This window comes from Tenrec ecaudatus, chromosome 9, assembly GCF_050624435.1.
Source record: "Tenrec ecaudatus isolate mTenEca1 chromosome 9, mTenEca1.hap1, whole genome shotgun sequence".
Classification (NCBI taxonomy): domain Eukaryota; kingdom Metazoa; phylum Chordata; class Mammalia; order Afrosoricida; family Tenrecidae; genus Tenrec; species Tenrec ecaudatus.
Genome location: NC_134538.1, coordinates 86,336,453 through 86,358,813, shown reverse-complemented (window position 1 = coordinate 86,358,813; position 22,361 = coordinate 86,336,453). Strand labels below are relative to the sequence as shown.

The 22,361-nt window shown below is 46.2% G+C and overlaps 1 protein-coding gene across 1 annotated transcript in view; it reads left to right on the top strand.

Moving 5' to 3' along the window:
- The window catches only part of DNAH11 (dynein axonemal heavy chain 11), a 319,324-nt gene that overhangs the window by 264,906 nt on the left and 32,057 nt on the right, over positions 1 to 22,361 (top strand). The window contains exons 66-73 of the mRNA XM_075557332.1: positions 3,692 to 3,896; positions 5,545 to 5,709; positions 7,548 to 7,688; positions 11,509 to 11,679; positions 14,210 to 14,332; positions 17,516 to 17,709; positions 19,047 to 19,195; positions 20,507 to 20,634. Of these exons, the coding sequence (XP_075413447.1) occupies positions 3,692 to 3,896; positions 5,545 to 5,709; positions 7,548 to 7,688; positions 11,509 to 11,679; positions 14,210 to 14,332; positions 17,516 to 17,709; positions 19,047 to 19,195; positions 20,507 to 20,634 (1,276 nt within the window). The remainder of the gene's footprint in view (positions 1 to 3,691; positions 3,897 to 5,544; positions 5,710 to 7,547; positions 7,689 to 11,508; positions 11,680 to 14,209; positions 14,333 to 17,515; positions 17,710 to 19,046; positions 19,196 to 20,506; positions 20,635 to 22,361) is intronic.

Below are 22,361 nucleotides of genomic sequence, written 5' to 3'. Positions count from 1 at the left end.
CACTAGTGGCTGTTTTAGCACGTTGAAAATACTATGTTTTCCTCTCCTGAAAGCCAGAGTATAGAAACCATTTACATAAATTGAGGGCATTGTTTTTAAATTTGTATAAAATTATTCATTTTTGAGATACATCTAGCAAATATTATTGCTCTTAGATTATAAATAGATACCGTATATACTCATGTATAAGCCGAGTTTTTCAGCAGTTTTTGTGGTAAAATTAGGTGCCTTGGCTGACATTCGGGTTGGCTTATATTTAAGTATATATGGTACCTTACTGGTTGTGATCTTCTTCATTAACAAGGACATGTACTCTGAGCAGCTTCTTTGTTCTTGAACTCTTGGTCATATTCGTCCAGTACCTTCAGAATGAGCAGTGGATAGACAAGTTAGGAGAGGGCAGGAACCAGCCTCACTGCCCTCAGGTAGATGGTGACTCATAATGACCTATCCATCAAACAGAGCAAATTGCCACACAATGTGGAGTGGGATTAGCTTCATCCTCTCTCTCAGCCGTGGAGTTGATGCCGACTCATCGCTACCCAATGGGGCAGGGTAGAACTGTCCCTATAAACCCAGGCTCTAGTATCAGCCCTGCCACTAAGCTATATGACCTTGGACAAGTCATAAATGTTGGAATCTCTGAAATCACTAGAGCTCCTTCTTACAACTCTGCTAGGCGAAAGGCTGTTTGTGACCCTCCCCGTGTCCTAGCCAAGCATGGCATTAATTATGAGAGCTTTTATTTTATTTCACTTCTGAGGTTACATAATTGGTCTCTCAATGCCAAACCACCAAATGTCAGCCAGTGAGAAGAGGGGAGGGGAGAAGCTCATTCACGTGAACCAGAGGCAGCCCCACTGACCTCAAGCAGATTCAGACTCAGAGTGATTGTCTGTCGAGGTAGACACTCTGCAGGAGTAGACAACCTCGTCTGTCTCACAAGGACCAACTCGTGAGTTTGAACCATCAACCTTGTGGTGGGTTCGCAGTTCAACATCTAACCCACCTCACCACCAGACCACCTTCACTCCTTAGAAGGGATGTGAAACAATTCCTCCTCTACTCTGGGACCAAGTCCACTTACGAGCCTGAGATTCTACCTAAACCCACCCCTGACTCTCACTTAGATGCAGAGTCCGGCAGAGGCCAGAGGGTTCCGGGCTGGACATGTGCTTAGGACCACTGTTGTGAAACAGCCACATCCAAGTTTAATATCGTTCTTCACGCTCGCTGTTTGTGCTCCTCGTTGAGCGTGTAGCTGTCTCTGGTAGCCTGGAAGTTGTAACCTCTGGATTTGTGTCTTTCACAGAGTCTAGGAAAAGGTGATTCGATTTGCTTTTCCCACCCCTATGGTTAACTCTGTGGATTTTTGGATCCTTAAATTCATGAGAGAGCATTTGCAGTCTGTTTATTTTTCCCAGAAAGGAGATTAACCAAAAATTAACCTAGTGACAATGATAAAACCCACAGAGTCATTATGCAATTTTTGTCTTTCATCGATCATAAACAGCCCAATGAGGATGATTTACTGTCCCTGGGAAATCTAAACCTATAAAATAATGTCTCTGCACAAGATGTAAAACCTAATTTTATAGGCAGACATCCTCCCCTGTTCCATCTGCACACAGAATCCCCTCGGTTAACTCGCTCCTGACAGAGAATCAGACTCGGCTCCTCAAGCAGGCCCCTAGCTGGTGTCCAGCGTGGACATCGAGTACCTCGGGTTCACAAAGGTGTGTAGGAGAGAGAAGAGCCCAGCGTCACCCAGGAGTCATCTTAGTTGCTTTAAGGCAAATATTTGGAGGAATTTTGTAAAATTAAAAAAAAATGTTACTAGTCTCCATCACCTATTTCCCAAAGCAGAGTGTCAGAACCTCTGTGCTCCTTGTTGGGCAAGCTCATGCGCCCCCCTACACCCCGCCCCCCCCCCCCCCCCCCCCCCCGTAAAACTCTAGAGAGGAACGTGGTTACATGCTGTCACAGGTCAGGAAAGTGTGACTTGGCGCTCCTGGGAAAGCTAACAGGAGTGGCCACGACTGCTCCGTGAAGCGCTCACACTGATGCCGCTGGCTGGTAGGATCCACGCGAGCGGTGCGCAGCCTCCTTTGGTTCGACCCAGGAGCCAATAATGGCTTATCAGCAGATGGAACAACAAAGCAGAATGGCTGAGGAACTCCCAAAGCTGCCAGTATTACCTCGCGGGCCCTTCGAAGGAAAGGTGTGCCAGCTCCTACTTCAGAAATACTTCTCCCGGAGGCCTGCACACCCGCTTCTTCCAAAGCAAGAGAACCCTCTTCCCGGTGGCGAGGTTGGAGTTTTCATGCACACAGGCAGCACGCAACATTTTGGCACGCTTAGTGAGCTGAACAGTGCCTTCTTACGAAAGATGTGTCCACCCAGAACCTCGGAATGCAACTTCATTTAGAACAAACTCACTGCCATTGTGTCGATTCCAACTCATGGCGACCCTGTAGGACACAACAGAACTGGCCCCGCCTGCAAACAAGGCTAACTTCGGGTGGGTCTAGGAAGTCCTGGTTTTGAACCGCTGACCTTGTGGTGAGCAGCTCAACGTGTAACCGCTATACCACCAGGGCTCCTTACCTGGAATAAGGCTGTTATCATGAAGGTAAACCCTTGTCCATGTGTTCATTGTGTGCTTGTCTAGCTTCCTTGAAGAAATGCCTCTTCATATCCTTTGCCATTTTAAAAACTCAGGCATATCTTTGTTCTTTATCTACTCGCCGCACAGTAGGACAGTCACTTGTTACGTATTTATTTATTGACTAAATTAAAGAATGAGTGAATCCGGGTGTGAAATGTTGTACTCTGAAGAGGACATCAAGCTTCGTGAAGTAGAGAGTCAGGGACAAAAACGGGGAAGACTTTCAGCAAGATAGGTTGACCCAGTGGCTGCAACACGGGCTCAAAGACTGACGTTGGCACAAAAGCAGACCGGGTTTTGTTCTGCGGTTCATGGGATTGTGTTGCTCCAGCACCGATTCAAAGGCAGCAAACAACAACATACGTGGGGGAGCTCCAAGAAGTTCATGGGTAAATGGAATGAAGGGATAATGGAGCTTGTCCATGAACGCTATGAAAGCTCCTCAAATAGCAGGCACCTCCGTTTTCTTTTATTCTGGAAGAATGCCAGTGTTTACGTGTGGGACCCCGGGGGCGGGGGGGTGCTCATGGTGACATGCTCAGCGTTAGTTCACCCAGCAGAGCCTTGGAAGGAAGCACTGTTGCTGCGCTTCCCGAGAGCTCAGCCTTTGAACACCCTGTGGGGCTCACTGTGACAGTGGGGGTGCTCTGAACGGGGTCTCCGGGAGTCAGAACCAACTTAGTGAGACCACTGGCCAGAGTGTCATTTTAATTATGCAAACTGCAAAGGAAGCGAACACTTGTTCATTCTATGTCCCTTATGTGCTTTGTTGTACTGAATTCTGACAGTGACACAGGAAAGTATGCTTTCTACCACGTTTTCACATATGAGGAAGCCCAAAGAGCTAGGCTTGGAATGAATGGTACGACCATGCCTCCTACATTTACTGGACCGGGAACAGTGGAAACATCCCAAATCACCTGGTCTTTTCACCAGGGGCCTAATTGTCATATAGTAATGGAATGAATGACACCTTCCTATCAAATACGACACATGGGCATCTCTCCGCTATGACCTTTTCAGGTATATCAAGATTGGAGATAAAGAATGTGAATTTAACGAGAACTTTCGCCTTATCCTTCACACGAAACTGGCAAATCCTCACTATAAACCAGAATTGCAAGCTCAGACGACGCTCCTCAATTTCACAGTCACGGAGGATGGACTGGAGGCCCAGCTGCTGGCAGAGGTGGTCAGTCTGGAAAGGCCAGATTTGGAGAAACTTAAGGTAAAAAAACCCTCTAAATCATCCAACACTTCTCAAACACCTGCTTTGTGCTAGGATCCCGCTAGCCACCAAACCAAACTCCCCTCTGCTGAGTTGATTCCGACTCATAGTGACCCTCCAGGACAGAGTACAACTGCCCCCCTACCCCCCACTGGGCTTTCCAAGCCTGCGAACCCTTAGGGCAGTGGGAAACCGCCTCTTTCTCTCTTCTAGTGGCTGGTGGTTGTGGACTCACCTGGCAGGTAGCAGCCTACCTTGTAACCCAGAGAGTGAGGATGCATGTGAAAAGTTAACAAATAGTTCCACCCTAAACCCCTGGGGTGGCATGCATGATTAACGCTGCTGGCCACTCACTGAAAGGAGAGCCTCTTGGAAGAAGCCTGGTGACCGACTTTTCAGAAGATCACCATGAAACTCCACGTGGAGCACAGCTGTATGAGGCATGTAGGGTTGCCAGTGGGTCAGACTTGATTCCATGGTAACTGGTAAATTCTAGGAAGTTGGGACAACACACAGGACAAGCACAAGCCAAGAAACATACCGGTTATTGAGCACAAGGATGATAGAGGCAGGAGTGGGCCCAGGGAAAGTATAGGTGATCATAAATCAATTTAGTCAAGGCAGAAGAATTAAAAATGGAAACCTTAAAGTAAGATTGGAAAAGGTAATTGTTTCATAACTTGTTACAATTAATATTTAAAGAACTATTTATGGATTTAAATGTATTTACTAACAAATAGGATTAACTTAATTAAATTTATTGTTGAATACATAAAACAAGAAAAAGGTAAGCCTAAAAATGTAGAAAGAAGGCAGTAGTTAAGATAGAAGCACAGAACACAGTGGCCTAGAAGCAGAGGACCGTAGAGAAGATGAACAACAACAACAAGAAAACCTGCTGCAGCTATATCTCTCCACAGGATAAATCAGGAATAAAAGATAAGGTACAGAGAAATAATATTATTAAAATATTATTACAGATAAATAATATTATTTTAAAATAGACCATATAACTTCACACAGTTTAAAATATATACAAGATGTATGTCCAACTTTCTTTTGCATTTGAAAATTAAAGTGGTATATTTCTTTGATGGACAAGTTAAAAAATAATTTGCTGGTTTACAGATTTCAGATGCGACAGCTTCAGAATAACAACGAATCCCTATCTCAAATGTTAAAGCGCTATGCTGTAACTTCAAATAGATTATTCCTATAGGTTTATGATACTAGATAATTATGATAAATGTTATTCTGAATCCTTGAGTGCTACTTGCTCTTAGTGTGCCTTCTAGGTTTTTTTTTAAGAACTATTTTAAGGTACTGGTTTGGTCTTAATATTATGTATTTCACATTTCTTGATTTACTGATTCTATGAACTCTTTGGTTAAAGAGATGCTACTGAAAACATCTGCTTACAACTCGAAAGGTTAGCAAAGCCATGTAGGAGCAGTGCCTTCCTACTGCTGATGGGATCTTTCAGACGAGGAGGAGGATGGATGCTGAACTTGAAGAATGGATTCAATGTCACTGAGCTGTACATGTAGACACTGTTGAACTGGTTTCTGTTTTACCTCAGCAACAAAAACCCAATGACCTTCTTTATATGGTATTTTTAAAAATCTGCCCTATCGCTATTTTCTACCAGCTGGTTTTGACCAAGCAGCAGAACGACTTTAAGATTGAGCTGAAGCAACTGGAGGACGACCTCCTGCGTCGCCTGTCGGCAGCCGAGGGAAGCTTTTTAGACGACACCCAACTGGTGGAGAGCCTGGAGACCACAAAAGCCACGGCAGCAGAGATAGAGCGCCAGGTAGGAGGGACCGAGGAGCCCGTGCGTTCTATTCCCATGAAATGTCCAGGGTAAAGCCTCATCGAGCTCAGAAATGTCGCCAAGACTAACTTGGAGAACTTGGTTCCCTTAATCACGTTTCCTTGAATATGGGACTACCTGAAATCCTGGATGCAGATGCTACTGTCTTGGGACTCGATGTGACGGAGCAGCACTACCTATAGTGTTTTCTAATTTGTACTATTTAGGAAACTAGCTCTCCAGGTTTTTTTCCCCCCAGAGCCTCTGGGTAGTTAGAACCATCAACCTTCCAGCTGATGCAGGTAAGTGCTTCACCGCTGTGCCACCAGGGCTCCTCCTGAATGGAGATCGGCATGCTCCAACTTGTGCTAATTCACCTGTGATCCAGCCGTTCGAATGAGACTGCATCCGGCTCTGTTTGTGTTCTCTCTCTCTCGCTCTCTCTAAGTAAGTAACCAAATGTGAAGAAAATTGTAGCCTGCTGGCTTCTATGATTTAAAATCTAAAAGCGTTCAGCATCCAGCGCTGGTGCACGACATCCTGCGGGCTCGCTGCAGGTCTCCGGGCCCATTGTACATTTCAAAGAAATACTTTGAGCTGGAGTGTTGTTTACCGGCCTTCAGTGGCGGCTGAGCCCAGGGCTGGTCTCCTGCTGTCCTCGTGCATTATTCTCCCTGCGAAACTGACGTTTCCTAAAAGCCCGTCACAGTGTCCATTGGACAGGCGTCCTGCTGACTGGCCACCGAGTGTCCCAATATGCCTCATGCACGGTGTGCCTGGTGGCATGCTCACGGTTGGCCATGATCGCCGAAACGTCCACTGTTTCCAAAGGAGAAGAGACCTCGTTTGCTTTCTGGAATGCCCTCATTACTGGATAGTCTATTAATTACCCAGCGGAGCCTGTGTCACCACAATCCAATATCTTTGTCTTAACTTAAGCGAGGAAATGGAATCACAAATCCCGCCAGCCTTTCAAAGTCATTGAATTCTAGGTGGCTTCTGTGGTGGTAAAGATTGGAGCAATGAACTAAATTAGGCTTTAGCTTTGAAGTGACCTTCTACTCGCCTCTTATAATGTCTCTCTCTATCTTCTTAATATATCCTCGTGGAGAGGCTGCCCTCACTTCCCTGCATTCTTGGTAGTTCCTCTTATACTCAAATACGATGGGTCAAGTCCATAGAAAATGGTGGGGGGAGTACCTAATTTTAGGGAAGCTGTAGAAGCATCAGTGGCCCAGTATAAAAGAGATGGATGTTTGTGCCTTGAATCATAGGTTGGGTACTGGGGATGTACGTTTTCAATGTTTTAACTCTCCACCTGAATATACCCGGAGACCCAGAGAAACTAACAGGAGACACAGGAGCCTCCGGGAGATCTGCTGCAAATTCAGAATTAGTCACTCATGAGAGTCTTGTTACGAAGGTTTTTGATTTGTGGTAAACTCAGCTACTGCATATGTTATTGACCTTGGCTGCTTGTGTATACCTGGTTGACTCATAAAGTTGTTGTCATTGAGTTGACCCAGCAGACTTTTAAGAGCCATCCCTGAGAGGTGATAGATCTGGGTTATTAACCCCTGAAAGAGAGAGCGGAGGGAGGAGGAAGGTGACATTTCTCAGGAACAAATTCGTACAACCAAAAGCAACCAGACATGTTTAATCTGTAGCCAGACAACTCAGTTTAAGAAAAAAAATGTGGAAATTTTAAACTCAGAAACAAAAATCTGAAAAAGGTAGATACTATTCGTGTCACCTCTTTTGATAGAATAGTTGTTCATTTGTGCTGTGTCCTGTCTAGCACTTGGCTATGTGTAGGGTTTGTTTTAATCCCGACATAGGTGACGGAAGCCAAAGGAAATGAAACCCAAATCAACCAGGCCAGAGAATGTTACAGACCAGTGGCGACGAGAGCATCCCTCCTCTACTTTGTTACCAGTGACCTCAGGAAAATCAACCCCATCTATCAATTCTCCTTGAAGGTAATGCTGAACAGGCTGAGAGCATTTCCAAGGTCAGGAGTTCAACTTCCAGAAGTACTCACGAAATGCATTTTTAAGTGGTCAGTCTGTGCAGCTCAGACGAAAACTAGTCTGTAAAACAGTAACAGAATGAAGTCAGGAATTTTCCTATGCAATTATATGAAGGCATCTAAACTATTGATGTGGTAGACCAGTACATTTGTATTTTACTCCTAACAAAACTTTCGAGAAATGTGGTTAGATTTTAGGCGAACAACAGTATGGGCCGGGGGTTGGGGGTGGGGTGGGGGATCAGGTAAGCAAATCAGTAGTACTCAGGTATTTGGTACCCAAGTACCAAAATCAGCCTAAGGCATTACAAGAAACCCACAGAGTATACTCTTCACACACACAAGTGCAGAACTCTCCAGAAGAGATGGATAAACTGAATCCAGCCATTTACGAAACACCATAAATGATGACCAAGTATTTATTCCAGAAATATGAGCTAATTGGACATTTAAAACTCATGCAATGAAATTCACCACATCAACAGAGTAAAAGAGAAAAAAGATGATCATTTCACCCAGTGCAAAAAACTTGACGAATTGCATTGCCTGCGGGACAGCAGATGCAAATTCGGCGAGCTAGGGTTCAACCCAGGGGTCAATCAGAAAAGCTTGCTACAGGGCTCCAGTGTGCAAATAGGTCTCCAATCAGTGAGGGACTGCAGCCAAGCTCCCTCAGTGATGCACTTGTCGTAGTCTTGCAAAGGCACCTTCAAAAACAAGGTGCTTTCTGAGCAGTGGCTTCTGAGCGGACCGGCTCTGCTAGTTAAATTCGAGGTAGAATGGTCATCTCAGGAGGTTATGTGGCTGTTCAGGGAGGTGGGGGTGGTATTTTTTCGAATGCCACAGGACAATGACAGTCACAGGGATTGAGTACAAAGACGTTTTTTAAAAAAAAAAAAAACATTGAAAACTGCATTGCCAAGAAAAAGGCCAGCAAAATTACATCAATGACTTTTTTTTCCCATCACAACAAGGCACCTGTGTGTTCTTTGAGGGGAACAAGGTCTGTCCTATGAGCATTTCATTTGGACGCCTTCGCTCACCCACACATCACTCTAAGCTTGCCTTTCGCGACATTCCCCATCCTCAGTTCCTGCCAAACTCAATGTTTAAAGGAAGACAATCTGAGCCGGTTGAGGATGCCCAGACTATTGTTTGATTTGGGGAAGCCAACCGAAGGCCTTCTACTCCTGTAAACCGTTACAGTCTTGAAAACTCACAGGGCAGTGCTACCCGGTCCCATGGGATCTTATGGCAGTGAGTTCCGGTTTTAAACTGATCAAGGCAACATGGTCTTGGCCTCAAGTTAAATATATACATATATGGGTGAAGCCAAATAGAAAGTCCAGAAATAGACTCTGTCATTAATTGATTATAGACAATCTATTTAATTGGGTGTGCATGTGAGGGGGGTGGATTCTCACAACAATTGTGTGGGACAGCTGGACAACCACTTGGAATAAGATGAACCTTGACCATTATTATTATATCACCCAGACACAAAGTTAACTCCAAAGAAGTCAAGAAATTAAAAATAATTCTAGGATTCAAAAATAGAGAGCGAGAAAGAGAGAAAAGCTTCAAGCTGTGGCTTCCTTTTGATCCAAGAGAAGCTCTAGTAAACCCATCCTTAGCAAATTAAGAAGTCTTCAAAGACAGTTAAGAAAATGAAAAGACAAGCACCGACTGGAGGTGGGGTAGGCCCACAATACTTATATCTGGCAAGAACTCAACTCCTACCACCTAATGATAGAGCAAATAACCCAACTAAAAAGGATAAATGATTTAAGCAGACATCTCCTCTGAGAAGATGTGTCTTATTGCATGGACCATACGCACAGCCCATAAACACATTTTTTAAATGCTCAACATCCATTAGAGAAATGCAAAACAGGAACCCGAGACATTACAATAAGCAATATTGTTGTTGCCGTAAGGTGCTGTCAAGTAGGTTCTGACCCAGAGCAACCTTCTGTACAACAGGACGTAACAGTGCCCGGCCCTGTACTATAATTACAGTTTTTATGTTTGAGCCCATTGTAGCCACTGTGTCAGTCCACCGTGTTGGGATCGTCCTCATTTTCATTGGCCCTCGACTTTGCCGATCATATCCTTTTCCACGGACTGATCTCTCCGAAGTGTATCAGACTTAGGCAGCCAGCCTCTTCTCTCAGGAGCGTTCTGGTGGTGCATCTTCTGAGACAGATTGGCTGGCTGTGCTAGCAGTCTGTGGTACTTTTCAATCTTCTTCGCCAACGCTGTAATTTAAATCCATCCATTCTCTGGTCTTCCTCCTTCATGATCCATCTTTCACAGATGCTATGAGGATGTGAAAACACCATGGATTGGGTCAAGCCCATTGCAGTCCTCACAGCAACGTTTGCTCTTTGCAACCTTAAGACAGGTCTTCTGCAGCGGTCTTGCCCACGGTGATAACTCCTTTGATTTCTTGGCTGGTGCCCCACGAGCGTGGATAACTTCAAGCTTTTCTCCACTTGTCACGATATTGTCTGTCGGTCTGATCAGAAGGGTTTTTGTGTTCCTTATGTGGACTGTAATCTAAACGGTACCTGGTCTTTGATCTCTGTTGGTAAGAGCTTCAGGGCCTCCTTGCTTCTAGAAAGTAAGGTTGTGTCATCTGCATTCACAAGTTGCCCTTGAGCCCTCCTCCAACCCAGAGGTGAGCTCTTCTTCGAATGGTCCAGCTCTGAGGAAATCTGCTCAGCTTGCAGATTCAGTCAGCGTAGTGCAGGCTAGCACCCAGGCACACGCCTTCTCGGATTGTGAACCGTGCGGTGTTGCCCTGGCCTCTTCCACCACTGCCTGTGGTCTGTGCTCAGATCTCACGTGACCACAATCAAGGGCGCTGGAATTACCGTTCTTCTCCATGCTCTCCACAGTTAGCTACGATCCAGAGTCACATGCCATAAACCCACTAGGATGGCTAACATTGTAGAAGACTCCCTGCCATGGCTAAGGAGTCACTGCGGCTCTCTTACATTGTTCTTGGAAATGCCAAGTGGTAAAAACCAGTTTGTTTCTCATGATGCCAATCACACATTTACTATAAAACCCGGCAACTTTATTCCAGGTATTTACCCAATAGAAATAAAAGACTTGCTCCCATACAAATTTCTTCATAAGAGGCATAATTTAGACTGAAACGTGAATGGAAATGCAAATGTGCTGTGTCCTGCAGACGATGAGTTCTTACAACATGAAGGTAGAAACTGCTGATACACATGACAGCACAGATACATGGGCGGTCCCAGGTTCCAGAGGAGATCCTTCCTAACAGGCTTTCAGAACTTGCGGAGAAATTGGAATTGGAACACATGCCTCACATTCTTACTGCGTCTGCTTTTACTCAATCCCTGGTGGTGCCGTGGGATATGTACGTGTTGGGGGGAAGATCAGTTTGAAATCACCAGCCGCTCCAAGGGAGAAAGATGAAGCTTTTTACTGGTGTCAAGAGCTACAGTTGCGGGAACCCACAGTGGCAGGGCTACCCTGGCCTGTAGGGTCGCTATGAGTCAATCAATTTGATTACCATTTGATTTGTGATTCAAGAAAAGGTTAGGTGGTTGGGGAGTGGCTTCTCAATGATTTTACAGCTTTGTATGCAGAAAGTGGAGATGACTGTGACATTGTTGCCAGTGTCACAAAAATTACATCCTGTTTTTCCTCCCTGTCTATCCCTGTGTCTCTGGAGCAAGCTAGACCTCCAAGCACCCATTTGCACCCTCTAACAGTTGCATTAAATCCTGCAGGCCTTCACCACGCTGTTCCTCAGAGCCATCCAGCAGGCTGCCAAGGTGGAGGACCTGCAGGAGCGCGTCTCCCAGCTGACGGAGGCCATCACTCACGCCGTCTTCCTGCACACCAGCCAGGCGCTGTTCGAGAAGGACAAGCTCACCTTCCTGTCCCAGATGGCCTTCCAGGTCAGGAAACCCTGAACCAAAACTGCACCCCTCTGCCTTTTATAGAATCGACTTCTGCTGACAGAGCCATTGACACCGTGCACAAAGGCTTTGATGCCACAAGGAGATGTTGCATTTCCCACGGGGACATGGGCAGGTGACATGCTTCTCCTGCACCACGCCTCACTGGTTTGGAGGCGTCATGCATGTTGAGCGGCCACCACCACTGTCGCCCTAAAGACTAGGAGAGAGGAGATTCTCCTTTGCTTCTCAAGCCCTGCAGAAAACCACCTAGGTACCAGCAGAAGCTGCTTCAAGATCAGGGTGATTCATCCAAGTTAGTGGTCCCAAGAGCTCCTTGGCGTTTCTTCAGGAGATAGTGAATGGGCCAAGGGCACTCCGGGTTTTACCTCCCTATCCTCAGTTAGACCCGCTTCCCTTCTGTCTCTTTCCCATGGTGTTCTGCGAAAGGTTTTGTTGAAATAAATATGCGCCTGAGAAGAAAAGCAATTAGGGTCCCTTTCCTTAATGGAAAAAGTATGTGTCCTTTAATTAACTAGTTTGCTTCAGAGCTCTTGATGACAATTCCAGCCAGCCTAGGAAGGACAGTCTCTGTCCTAGCCTTTTTGGGCCCTCCAAAGTGCCTTGCACACAGAAGATGCTTCGGAAGTGTCTACTGACAATATTCACAATGGCTTCTCTCTCTCTCTCTCTCTCTCTCTCTCTCTCTCTCTCTCTCTCCCTCTCTCTCTCTCACTTACTCACTTTGGTTTTTATAGATTTCTTTGGGTTCTATAAAAATATATGCATGTAGGTATTTTATAATGTATGAGATTAAATAGCACAGTATTGCAAAGTGAAATATTTTAAATACAAATTTCTCATAACAGTAAATATTTTACACACATTTCCAGGAGTTACTGTGGGTAATGTGTACACACATGCATGTGCATCTATTTAAAACAGAAAGTCATGGATGAATCGAACCTATCTAAGATCATGACAGTCTGCATAAATTAAATCTTTGTGTCTCTGTGGGTGGGAGTCCAGACTTCCCTGCTGAGTAAGTGTTGGACTGCTTACCACAAGGCCAGCGGATTAGCAGTTCAAACCTACCAGCCACTCGGTAGAAGGAAGAAGAAGCTATCTGCTCCCATAAAGATCAACAGTCTGGGGGCCCTATATAGGGTCCCTATGAGGTAGATTTCTCTGAACAAGTCCTTCTTTGTTGTAATACATTACATTGAGTTAAGAAAAACTAATTTTCCAATAAATCAAATATTTTAATGCATGCTAAGACCATAATTCATTTGACATCCACATTTTCATAAAGGTATAACACTCAAAAATGTTATTTGGGTTTTTTAATGATATGTGTTATAACTTCCATTTGGAAATTAGGATGCTGCCTCGGTGGTGTCCCCCAAAATCACCATGGACTTATTATCAGTTCTATAATTTAAAACCTTGGTGGTGCTATGGGTTAGACCTTGGGCTGCCTCAGGTTGATGGTTCAGCTCCACCAGCCGGTCCCACAGGAGGAAGGTGAGGCTGTGAACGCCTGTAGAGATGTAAAGGTTCAGGAACCCTCTCTAGCACTGCCGTGCATCAGAATCCATAGGAGGACAGTGACTGGGCTTGGTATTTATAACCACAGTGTTTCAAGATTAGTTCAATCTTGATGTACTTGACTGCTTAGTTCATAGGTTGCCAAATTTATTTGGCCTATCGGTCCCTTTTCAAGGAAATAAAAATTAGTCAGGACCTCCCTGCGATTAAGTATTTTTGTGTGCTCGCCCATAATCCAGGGCAAAGGATTGGTATTTGTCTTTGAAGCTGCGCCCTGGGTAATTCTAGAACCCGTACTGGCTGACTTGCTCACCTTGGGAAACAGGGATTTAGTTTTATCTGTCAGATAATTTCTCATTCTCAATATAGCCTCACATTTCAGAAAATGTTTTTCATACATCTTGTAGTCAGTGTATAATATTCCTTTATCAGGAATAACACACAGGGTTTTTTTTGTTTCTTATCTTAACTTTATTTATTTATTTATTTAAACATTTTATTAGGGGCTCATACAACTCTTATCACAATCTATACATATACATACATCAATTGTATAAAGCACATCTGTACATTCTTTGCCCTCATCATTTTCAAAGCATTTGCTCTCCACTTACGCCCTTTGCATCAGGTCCTCTCTTTCCCCATCCCTCCCCGCTCCCCGCTAACATACAGTTTTAAGACAAGTTTGATCTAGCAATAGACTACATGTGAAAGCTTATCAAAGACCTTGCTACATAGATGTTAGAATTGGGATAAATCCGTTTTGGTAATTATTTTCTGTTAGCATTTTGTGAATAATTACGAGCTCACTAGCAAAATCTGAAATGTCTCGTTTCAACCATGGAGCAACAGATAGTTGTCCTTAGCACCCTGGTGTCCACCTGTTCAGCCTGCATAGTAAAGGATATCTATCGCTTCCTGTGTTGTGCATCTCCTGCAAACCAAATGACCCTTCGCAATTTTCACTCTGTGTACTCTCAAGATCTTGTTGAGGAAGAGAGAGATCGATGCCCTTGAGTTGGATTTCCTGCTTCGATTCACAGTGGAGCCTGCTTACCCGAGCCCTGTGGACTTTCTGACGACTCAGTCCTGGAGTGCCATTAAGGTACGGGGGAAATCGTTTTTAATTTCTAAATCATATTTCAAAGCTCATGTCTCTTAGTAGGGGAAATGTAGTTCACAAAAATACGCATCATACACCAGGAGCCGTTTTAAGTGTAGAGATGTGCTATGTAACGTGATGCTCTTTGATTTTAATCTTTCCATTGTAGATTATGCTGACTAACTTTTCACCTCTTTTTTCTTCTAAAATTAAAGTAATTATAACTATGTCAGGACCTCCAACAAAATAGGAGTATAAATGAATTTCTTTCCATGTATTTGAATCTGATTTTTTAGCTATGCCTCTGTATCTCTATAGACATACATCTACTTTCTCTAAATAGGATTTTAAAATTTATAGAACGTAGTAGTTAATCTCACTGCGAAATATTTGAACCAAACAATGTTGTGTGAAAAAAATGACAGTCATGCCACGCATCAGCCTCAGTTTTCAAACCTGATTGCATTTTTTCCCCAGAAGATTTTATTGTTTTCTATCTTGGCACTCTTTTCTTTTCATTGTAATAGTTTAGTTGGCATATAATTCACATAAAAGTTGTCTATATAAGATAGGCATGAGAACCAAGCCTGAGGAGGAAGCAGCAGGACTGATGGGAACCTTGGGTTAAAGGAGGTGGTTGGGGGCGTGGGGGGCAGGGAGGGAGTGGTGAGCAAACAAGGTCATGGACAGGAGAACAACCAGGGAGGCAGCCATAATTGAGTCGGAGGAATCACTGAGAGGCAAACAAGGGGTGAACATGAAAGTGGGACAGGAGGAAGATAAAAGGAAATAGAGGAAAGAACTAGGAAGCAAAACTATTTACAGAGGTATAAACATAGAGGTATACATATGTAAATATATTCATGTATAACAATAGGGATATTGGTCTATGTACATATATTTATATGGCTATACTTTGAGGCAGTGGATGGACTCAACACAAGAACACTTTGTTCTAATAATGTGGCACTGGGAAATGCTCATCACCTTGACACGATTGCTGAAGACAAACTGCGTGTACAATAAACGAATGTAAAGAAAGCAGATGGTGCCTGGCTATCAAAAGATATAGCATCTTTAGTCTTAAAAACTTGAAGTCAAACAACTGGCCCTCTGGCAGAGAAGCAACAAAGCCCACATGGAAGAAGCACACCAGCATGTGTTATCATGAGGTGTCAACAGGGACAGACATCAGAATTCCAAAAATAAACAACCTCATTGAAGTGATGGAGACGGGGGTCAAGCTAGAGACCCAGAGCCCAACCATGGATAAGTGGACATTCCTGAGCAGTGGGGTTGCATGAAGGAGCAATGCATCCAGGGGGCAGTGTAGTACCAACAAAATACACAATACTTCTCTGATTCTTTAATCCTCCCCTCACCCCACTATTAAGATCACAGCCCAATCTCACAATTTCTGCTAGAGCTGTGTACAGACAGTGGCACAGATGAGAGCTTTCAATATGTGGAATTCAAGAACGACAAACCCCCTCAGGAACAGTAATGAGAGCAATGATTCCAGTAGGATAAGGGGAGAAAGGGGGAGGGTCAGGGGAATGGGTAGCAATGACGGCAGAATAACCCCCCTCATGGGAAGAACACCAGGATAGTAGGTGAAGGGCTAGAATGGACAGTGTAAGATATGTGTAAATAATAACAATACATAACATATTAAGGGTTTGTGTGGATGGCAGGGTGAGAATGGGGGGAGAAAAATTGATATCAAAGGGCTCAAGAAGAAAGATAACGTTTGGAAATCGTCAATGCCAATAACTGTAACATGTCTGCTTGAGATGACGGATGTGTGGTTTGTTACAATACATGTAAGAACCCCCAATAAAATGATCTATTTATTTAAATAAATATTAAAACTACTGGAACGTAATTTTAAAAACTAAAAATAAAATTTACATATCATAAAATTCAGTAGTTCAGTCATATTAAGGTTGTACCATCACCACCATGATCAATTTTAGAGTATATTCTTCTTTCTTGTCCTCATTGTTACTAGCCTGACATGCCCCACAACCTCCACGACCATTCCTCCAAGAAACCAGTTACTGTCTCTGTAGATTTACTTATCCTTCATTTTATATACAAAAACATACCCCAAAAAGCCTCCCCCAAATCTAACAATAATAACAAAGTAACACAGAGAAAATCCTCGATCAAAAAGAAAGTAAAAGAACAAATCTAAAAACCATAACAAACTTAAAATGTGTCCAAAGAGAGATCAAATAACAAGGCATTAAATGTTAGCCTGACTGCGTCTGCAATTGCTCTGCACGACAGCAAGGCTGCGCACGGCCCTGCTCTGTGGCTGGAGGGAATTTACAGGACCCTTCATTTCCCCCTCACTTTTTTTTCCCCTACTGAAACAATTTTAAAATAGTTCAAAAAGGGAACTCAAACGATCTACGTTTTAACCTCACTATACCTCGGGGACTCTTTTAAAATGCTGTCCCCAGAGATGCTAAGCTTTGCCCTCCTCTTCTTCCTACGGGGAAAATATTCCTACGCACTAGGATTAATCGTGTGATCCCTTTGTTTTTGCTTTAGATTTTTTTTCTTTTTCATTTTTTTAAAAGAATATTTCTTTAGACTGTCACTTCATGATTCCAAGCTGAATTTGTATTATCAGTCAGGGTCTCAGCGGAAAATAGGTAGCGCTTGAGAGCCGCAGGGGGTGATGAAGAGCATTTTTTGACAATATGGATAAGAGGGGCAAGGAGATTAACCTGGGATGATGAAGAAAGGGGAGGGAGCAGTCTGCCAGTTGCCATAATTACGAAAAATGAAGTTCAGAGAGCGAGCCAGCCCGCCCATGGGAACTGTTGCTTGTAGGAGAGGAAAATAGTCACTGCTCAACCATATTCCAGCAAGGAGAGCTGGAGGAAGGAAACCTCCCCTCCCCGTCTCTGCCCGCCTTCCAGTCTCCTGCCTGCACCTCCTACTGGTCAAACCCAGCTAGGCCAGAGAACTAAGGAGCTTGGTTCGGGTATTTCCTTCGGGATCCCCCCCCCCCCACCCTCTTAACAAGGTACCCTCTTAAGGCACAGAGGGAATTGGGAAAGAAAACGAATAGCACTCAGCACCATTTGTTTCCATAGGATGATACATTCTCAAAACTTAATCTCAGACTCCATGGTCCACAGCATCCCTGTCTGTTCCTCTGTTGCGTTTCAGACAGTGGCCCTCATGGAAGAATTCCGAGGCATAGACCGAGATGTGGAAGGATCTGCCAAGCAGTGGAAAAAGTGGGTAGAGTCCGAGTGTCCAGAAAAAGAAAAGTTACCCCAAGAGTGGAAGAAGAAACGCTTAATACAGAAGCTCATTATCTTGCGAGCACTGCGTCCTGACAGAATGACGTACGCTCTCAGGTGGGCCAGTCCGCATTTCTGGAAAGGCAGGTTAACCCGGGCGGCGCAGTCTCGGAGGCTTACAGTAAGTAGCTGGTGGCGATGGCAGTGGATGTAGTCGAGATGCCGCTGCCGATGGCTCTCACACCTGCAGGTTGGCAGTCTCAAAAGAAAGGCCTGATGTCCTACTTCTGCCAAATCAGCCACTGAAAACGCTGTGGGGCTGATTGTCTTCTGATGTATCCTCGGGGTCACCAAGAACTGGAATCAACCGCAGGCAGCCACCTTACTGGTTGACAGCCATATTGATTAGAAGTTGTGTCTGCTGAGGTTTTTCTATTGTTATCGCTACTATTGTTAACGTTTTCTAAACACTGAGTCGCGGGCTGGCCCATAGGCTGACTCAGCACATCCTTCCTGGGCATGAGGAAGAGGACAGGGACCTGACGGGCATATTCATCGGAGAGAGATGGGTGTCGCCGAGTTCAGGGGATGGGAGCATGTATTATCCAAGTGTAATTCCCATTGCCTTCATCTTGTGCTGACATCTTTGCTCCCACAATTTTGCATGTCAAACCAAAATGAATTCCCTTCATGGAGACATTCAGAGTCCTACACCTTTCCAACCAGTACCATTTAAAAGCAGAACCGCCAGGGTGCATCTTGGTTCAATTGTCCCTTTTCTCTGCCCTCTTGGCTTCTAAATGGTAATACGCTGTTTAATGCATACAAGGCTTATTCTGATTTGAATTCCCCATCCTGACAGTTCTCCATGTCCCCAGCCTGCACCTCTTTCTTCAACGACATTCATATGCCTCCGGTCTTTTCCCTTGGCGCCATCCGACCTGAGCCAGTTTTCTCCTCTGCAGAAGCCACTGCTGGGCCCCCACGTGACATGCTCATTCTTTGCACTCTTTACTTTTTGCTACACCTGAGGCTGCTGGAAAAATGATCCTTGCTTAACTGAGCTTCCTGTATTAGAAGCACCCCAACCAGCGTTCATAGACTTATGAGAAGCCCAGCAGGCTGGAAAAGGGCACTGTGGCGAATCAAATCAACTGTTCATAAGTCATGGTGGAATCTGACAGGGACTTTGGGGATACCGAGCCAGGGCCAGGCTCAGGGGAGTGTCTCGGTCACCTCCCAGAATGGCATGCCGTCGGCTTCTGCTTCTCAGAGCTTTGCAAGAAGAGAAGGGAGGGCGTTCATGCATAAAAAGCGGCATCCGTCTGTGCAGATTCTGATGGGCATCCCATAGAACTCGCGCGGCCCATTTGTTCCCTGTGGCTCAGGTGTGAGCTTACCCAAATGGTGACACGTCTCAAAGTCAACCCTGCTGCCATGTTTTATTTTGACAGGGATTTTGTGGAGGCAAAGCTGGGTGCAAAGTATGTAGAGGGGGCCAGGTTGGATTTGGTGAAAGCCTTTGAAGAAAGCGGCCCGGCCACCCCAGTGTTCTTCATCCTGTCTCCTGGAGTAGATGCCCTTAAGGACCTTGAGCTCCTAGGTGAGTGGCCAGAAGGCTTGCTGGGCAACCCCCAGCCACCTTCCCGCCTGCTCAGCCCCCACCCACCTTCCCGCCTGCTCAGCCCCCACCCACCTTCCCACCTGCTCAGCCCCCACCCACCTTCCTGCCTGCTCAGCCCCCACCCACCTTCCTGCCTGCTCAGCCCCCACCCACCTTCCCTCCTGCTCAGCCCCCACCCAGCTTCCCTCCTGCTCAGCCCCCACCCAGCTTCCTGCCTGCTCAGCCCCCACCCACCTTCCCACCTGCTCAGCCCCCACCCACCTTCCCTCCTGCTCAGCCCCCACCCAGCTTCCCGCCTGCTCAGCCCCCACCCAGCTTCCCTCCTGCTCAGCCCCCACCCACCTTCCCTCCTGCTCAGCCCCCACCCACCTTCCCTCCTGCTCAGCCCCCACCCACCTTCCCTCCTGCTCAGCCCCCACCCACCTTCCCTCCTGCTCAGCCCCCACCCAGCTTCCTGCCTGCTCAGCCCCCACCCACCTTCCTGCCTGCTCAGCCCCCACCCACAGGCCCTGCCTTGGAGTTCACAGTCCACTCCGTGTTCTTTCTTCCCCGCCACCTCCATTTGTTCGAGGCTGGGTGTATGGGAAAATGTGAGGATAATAACCTTATGGTCTGAAGAAATGTTCGCCTGGAACATTCCTCTGCTTGGCATAATGACACTTCTTTGTGCTGTTTCCTACCTTTTGACTAAATGAGGGCCAGAGGGCAATTTCCTCCATGCTCCAGTAATCGAGTGCCCCCCGTGACTAAATAACGGTCATTAGAGCAAGCATGTTTGATTGTGCAAGGCCCGGCGGCTTTGTGCTCGCTTTGCTATTACCCAGGGCCTGTGCGGCGCGCGCCAGGTTAATGCAGCTGCGACCTCCCCGCGCAATTGACATGCGGCCTCACAAGGTGAGGTAAAGGCTGGTGCCTTTGCCCAGTGAACCAATCCCTTATGAAACTGATGTGTGAGATCTACCACATGTTGCTCCCTTTTGATGCGGGCGGAAAGGCTTTGGCGTTCCGGGCAAGCTTCTAAAGCTCAATAACAAAGCTGCCGTCTATCAAAAATCACAAAAGCTTCATTATCGTAAGACCAGAGGGCCTGATTGCTCCAGGCCATGCTCATGCTTGCCCCGAAGCAGCTGTGAGGGGCTGCCCTTTATTGAGGGCAGGGGCTAGTTCAGATTCCCCGGGGAAGGGACCGGGAAGGTGGCATGGTGACCACAGATGGACACTGGTCTGGTCTTCCCTTACTCCTCTCAACCCAGCTCCTCTCACGGCCGTGCGTGCGGTGTCCTCCCGCAGGCAGGAAACTCGGCTTTACGATGGATTCGGGGAAATTCCACAATATATCTCTCGGACAAGGTCAGGAGACGGTGGCAGAAAGGGCACTGGCGAAGGCTGCCCGCGGAGGACACTGGGTCATACTCCAAGTGAGTATTCGGTTCACATGGACAGCAGACCTCGCAGAACGGCCCTGCCCAAGCAGAGTGGCCCTTCACCGCTAACTGGGGCAATTGAGCCCTGACAGTTCTCTCAACATCGATGGCACCTCTTCTACTGGTGAAGGGGCCATGCTGACAGGGACTGTCTGTCATCCTGCAGAGCCTTATAACCAAAGGCCTTCACAATTGGAAATGAAAGAAGGCTGTCATGCTCCTAATTATCAGATAGCTAAACCCCCACCCCCACCCCAGGGGCAGTTGAGACAATAGGGTTGCGCTGACCCCTGGGAGTGGCCAGTCTCTCTCATCTGCATCTGGCTGTAGGGCTGACAGCACTTTCTTCAACATGATCCCAACAAACCTTGACAGCTTCTAACTAGCCTCATTACCAGACCAAGGTTTCATTTCACTGCCTTCGAACGTAAGCCACTAAAAGTTAGATGACCCCTTTATCCCATCTGCCAATTCAGGGGCCTGGTAGTTGGTTCTGACTCACAGTGACCCCATCTGTAACCGAGGACAGAGAACTCTGCTCCGTAGGATTGTCAATGGCTGGTTTTCCAGAAGTAGACCACCAGGCCTTTCTTCCAAGGTGCCTATGGGGTAGCCTCAGAGCCCCAGCCTTTCTGTTAACAGCCAAGTGTGTTAACCTTTCCACAACCCAAGGACCCCTTCTCCCTTCCAGGGGTAGAATTCTATGGGGCTAGTGCCCTACAACGCCCTGTGCTCTGGTGTAGACCCCTTGAAGCTGGGATTCTAACAAGAGTCCAGGAGCCAGTGGAATAGAGGCCTGCCTTAGAATGCACTTCAGACGTGTGCCCATCGGGGAAGGCCATTCGATGTCCAGCACTGTACTACCCGGACTCTGTACTAGGTAGTTGACAGCACCCACGACCCCTAGTCTTTACAGCAAAAGCTGCCAGAGTAGGGTGGCCCATCCACACTGTAAAGAAGAGCCACACGATCCTTGCAGTGACCCAGGGGTCCTCAGGGCCACCCAGTAAGTCTGTGGCTGAGCCAGAGCTTGCATCTGGGTCCGTTTAGCATTTAGCAGCTAGCTGCATTCCGTCCACTGCTGCACCCCACCACTTTCCTGCAAATGCTCCCCTTGGCGTTATTGCTAGTATCCAGGTTGGATGCGTTTTTGGCACTTCTGTTTGAAATACAACGGAATCCATGAAGAAACTGCCCAGAGCCTCTCCACTCGCTGCCATCAAGTCGATTCCGACTCATAGTGACCCTCCGAGGCAGGGGTCCTCAAACTTTTTAAACAGGGGGCCAGTTCACTGTTCCTCAGACCCGTTAGAGGGCTGGACTATAGTTTTAAAACTATGAACAAATTTCCATGCGCATACCTTATTTTGAAGTAAAAGAAAACAAATGGGGCAGAAACGCCCGGCGGGCCTGATAAATGTCCCCGGCAGGCCGCATGTGTCCCGCGGGCCGTAGTTTGAGGACGCCTGCGCTAAGGCAGTGGTTCTCAACCTTCGCAACCCTTTAGTACAGTTCCTCATGTTATGCTGACGCCCAGCCATAAAATTATTTTCATTGCTATTTCATAACTGTAATTTTGCTACTGTTATGAATTGGGCCACCCCTGTGAAAGGGTCCTTCAACCCCCCCCCCCAAGGGGTCGTAAATCAACTGGTTGAGAACCGCTGCTCTAAGGCAAGGTAGACCTTCCCCAGTGGGTTTCCAAGACTGTAACTTCATGG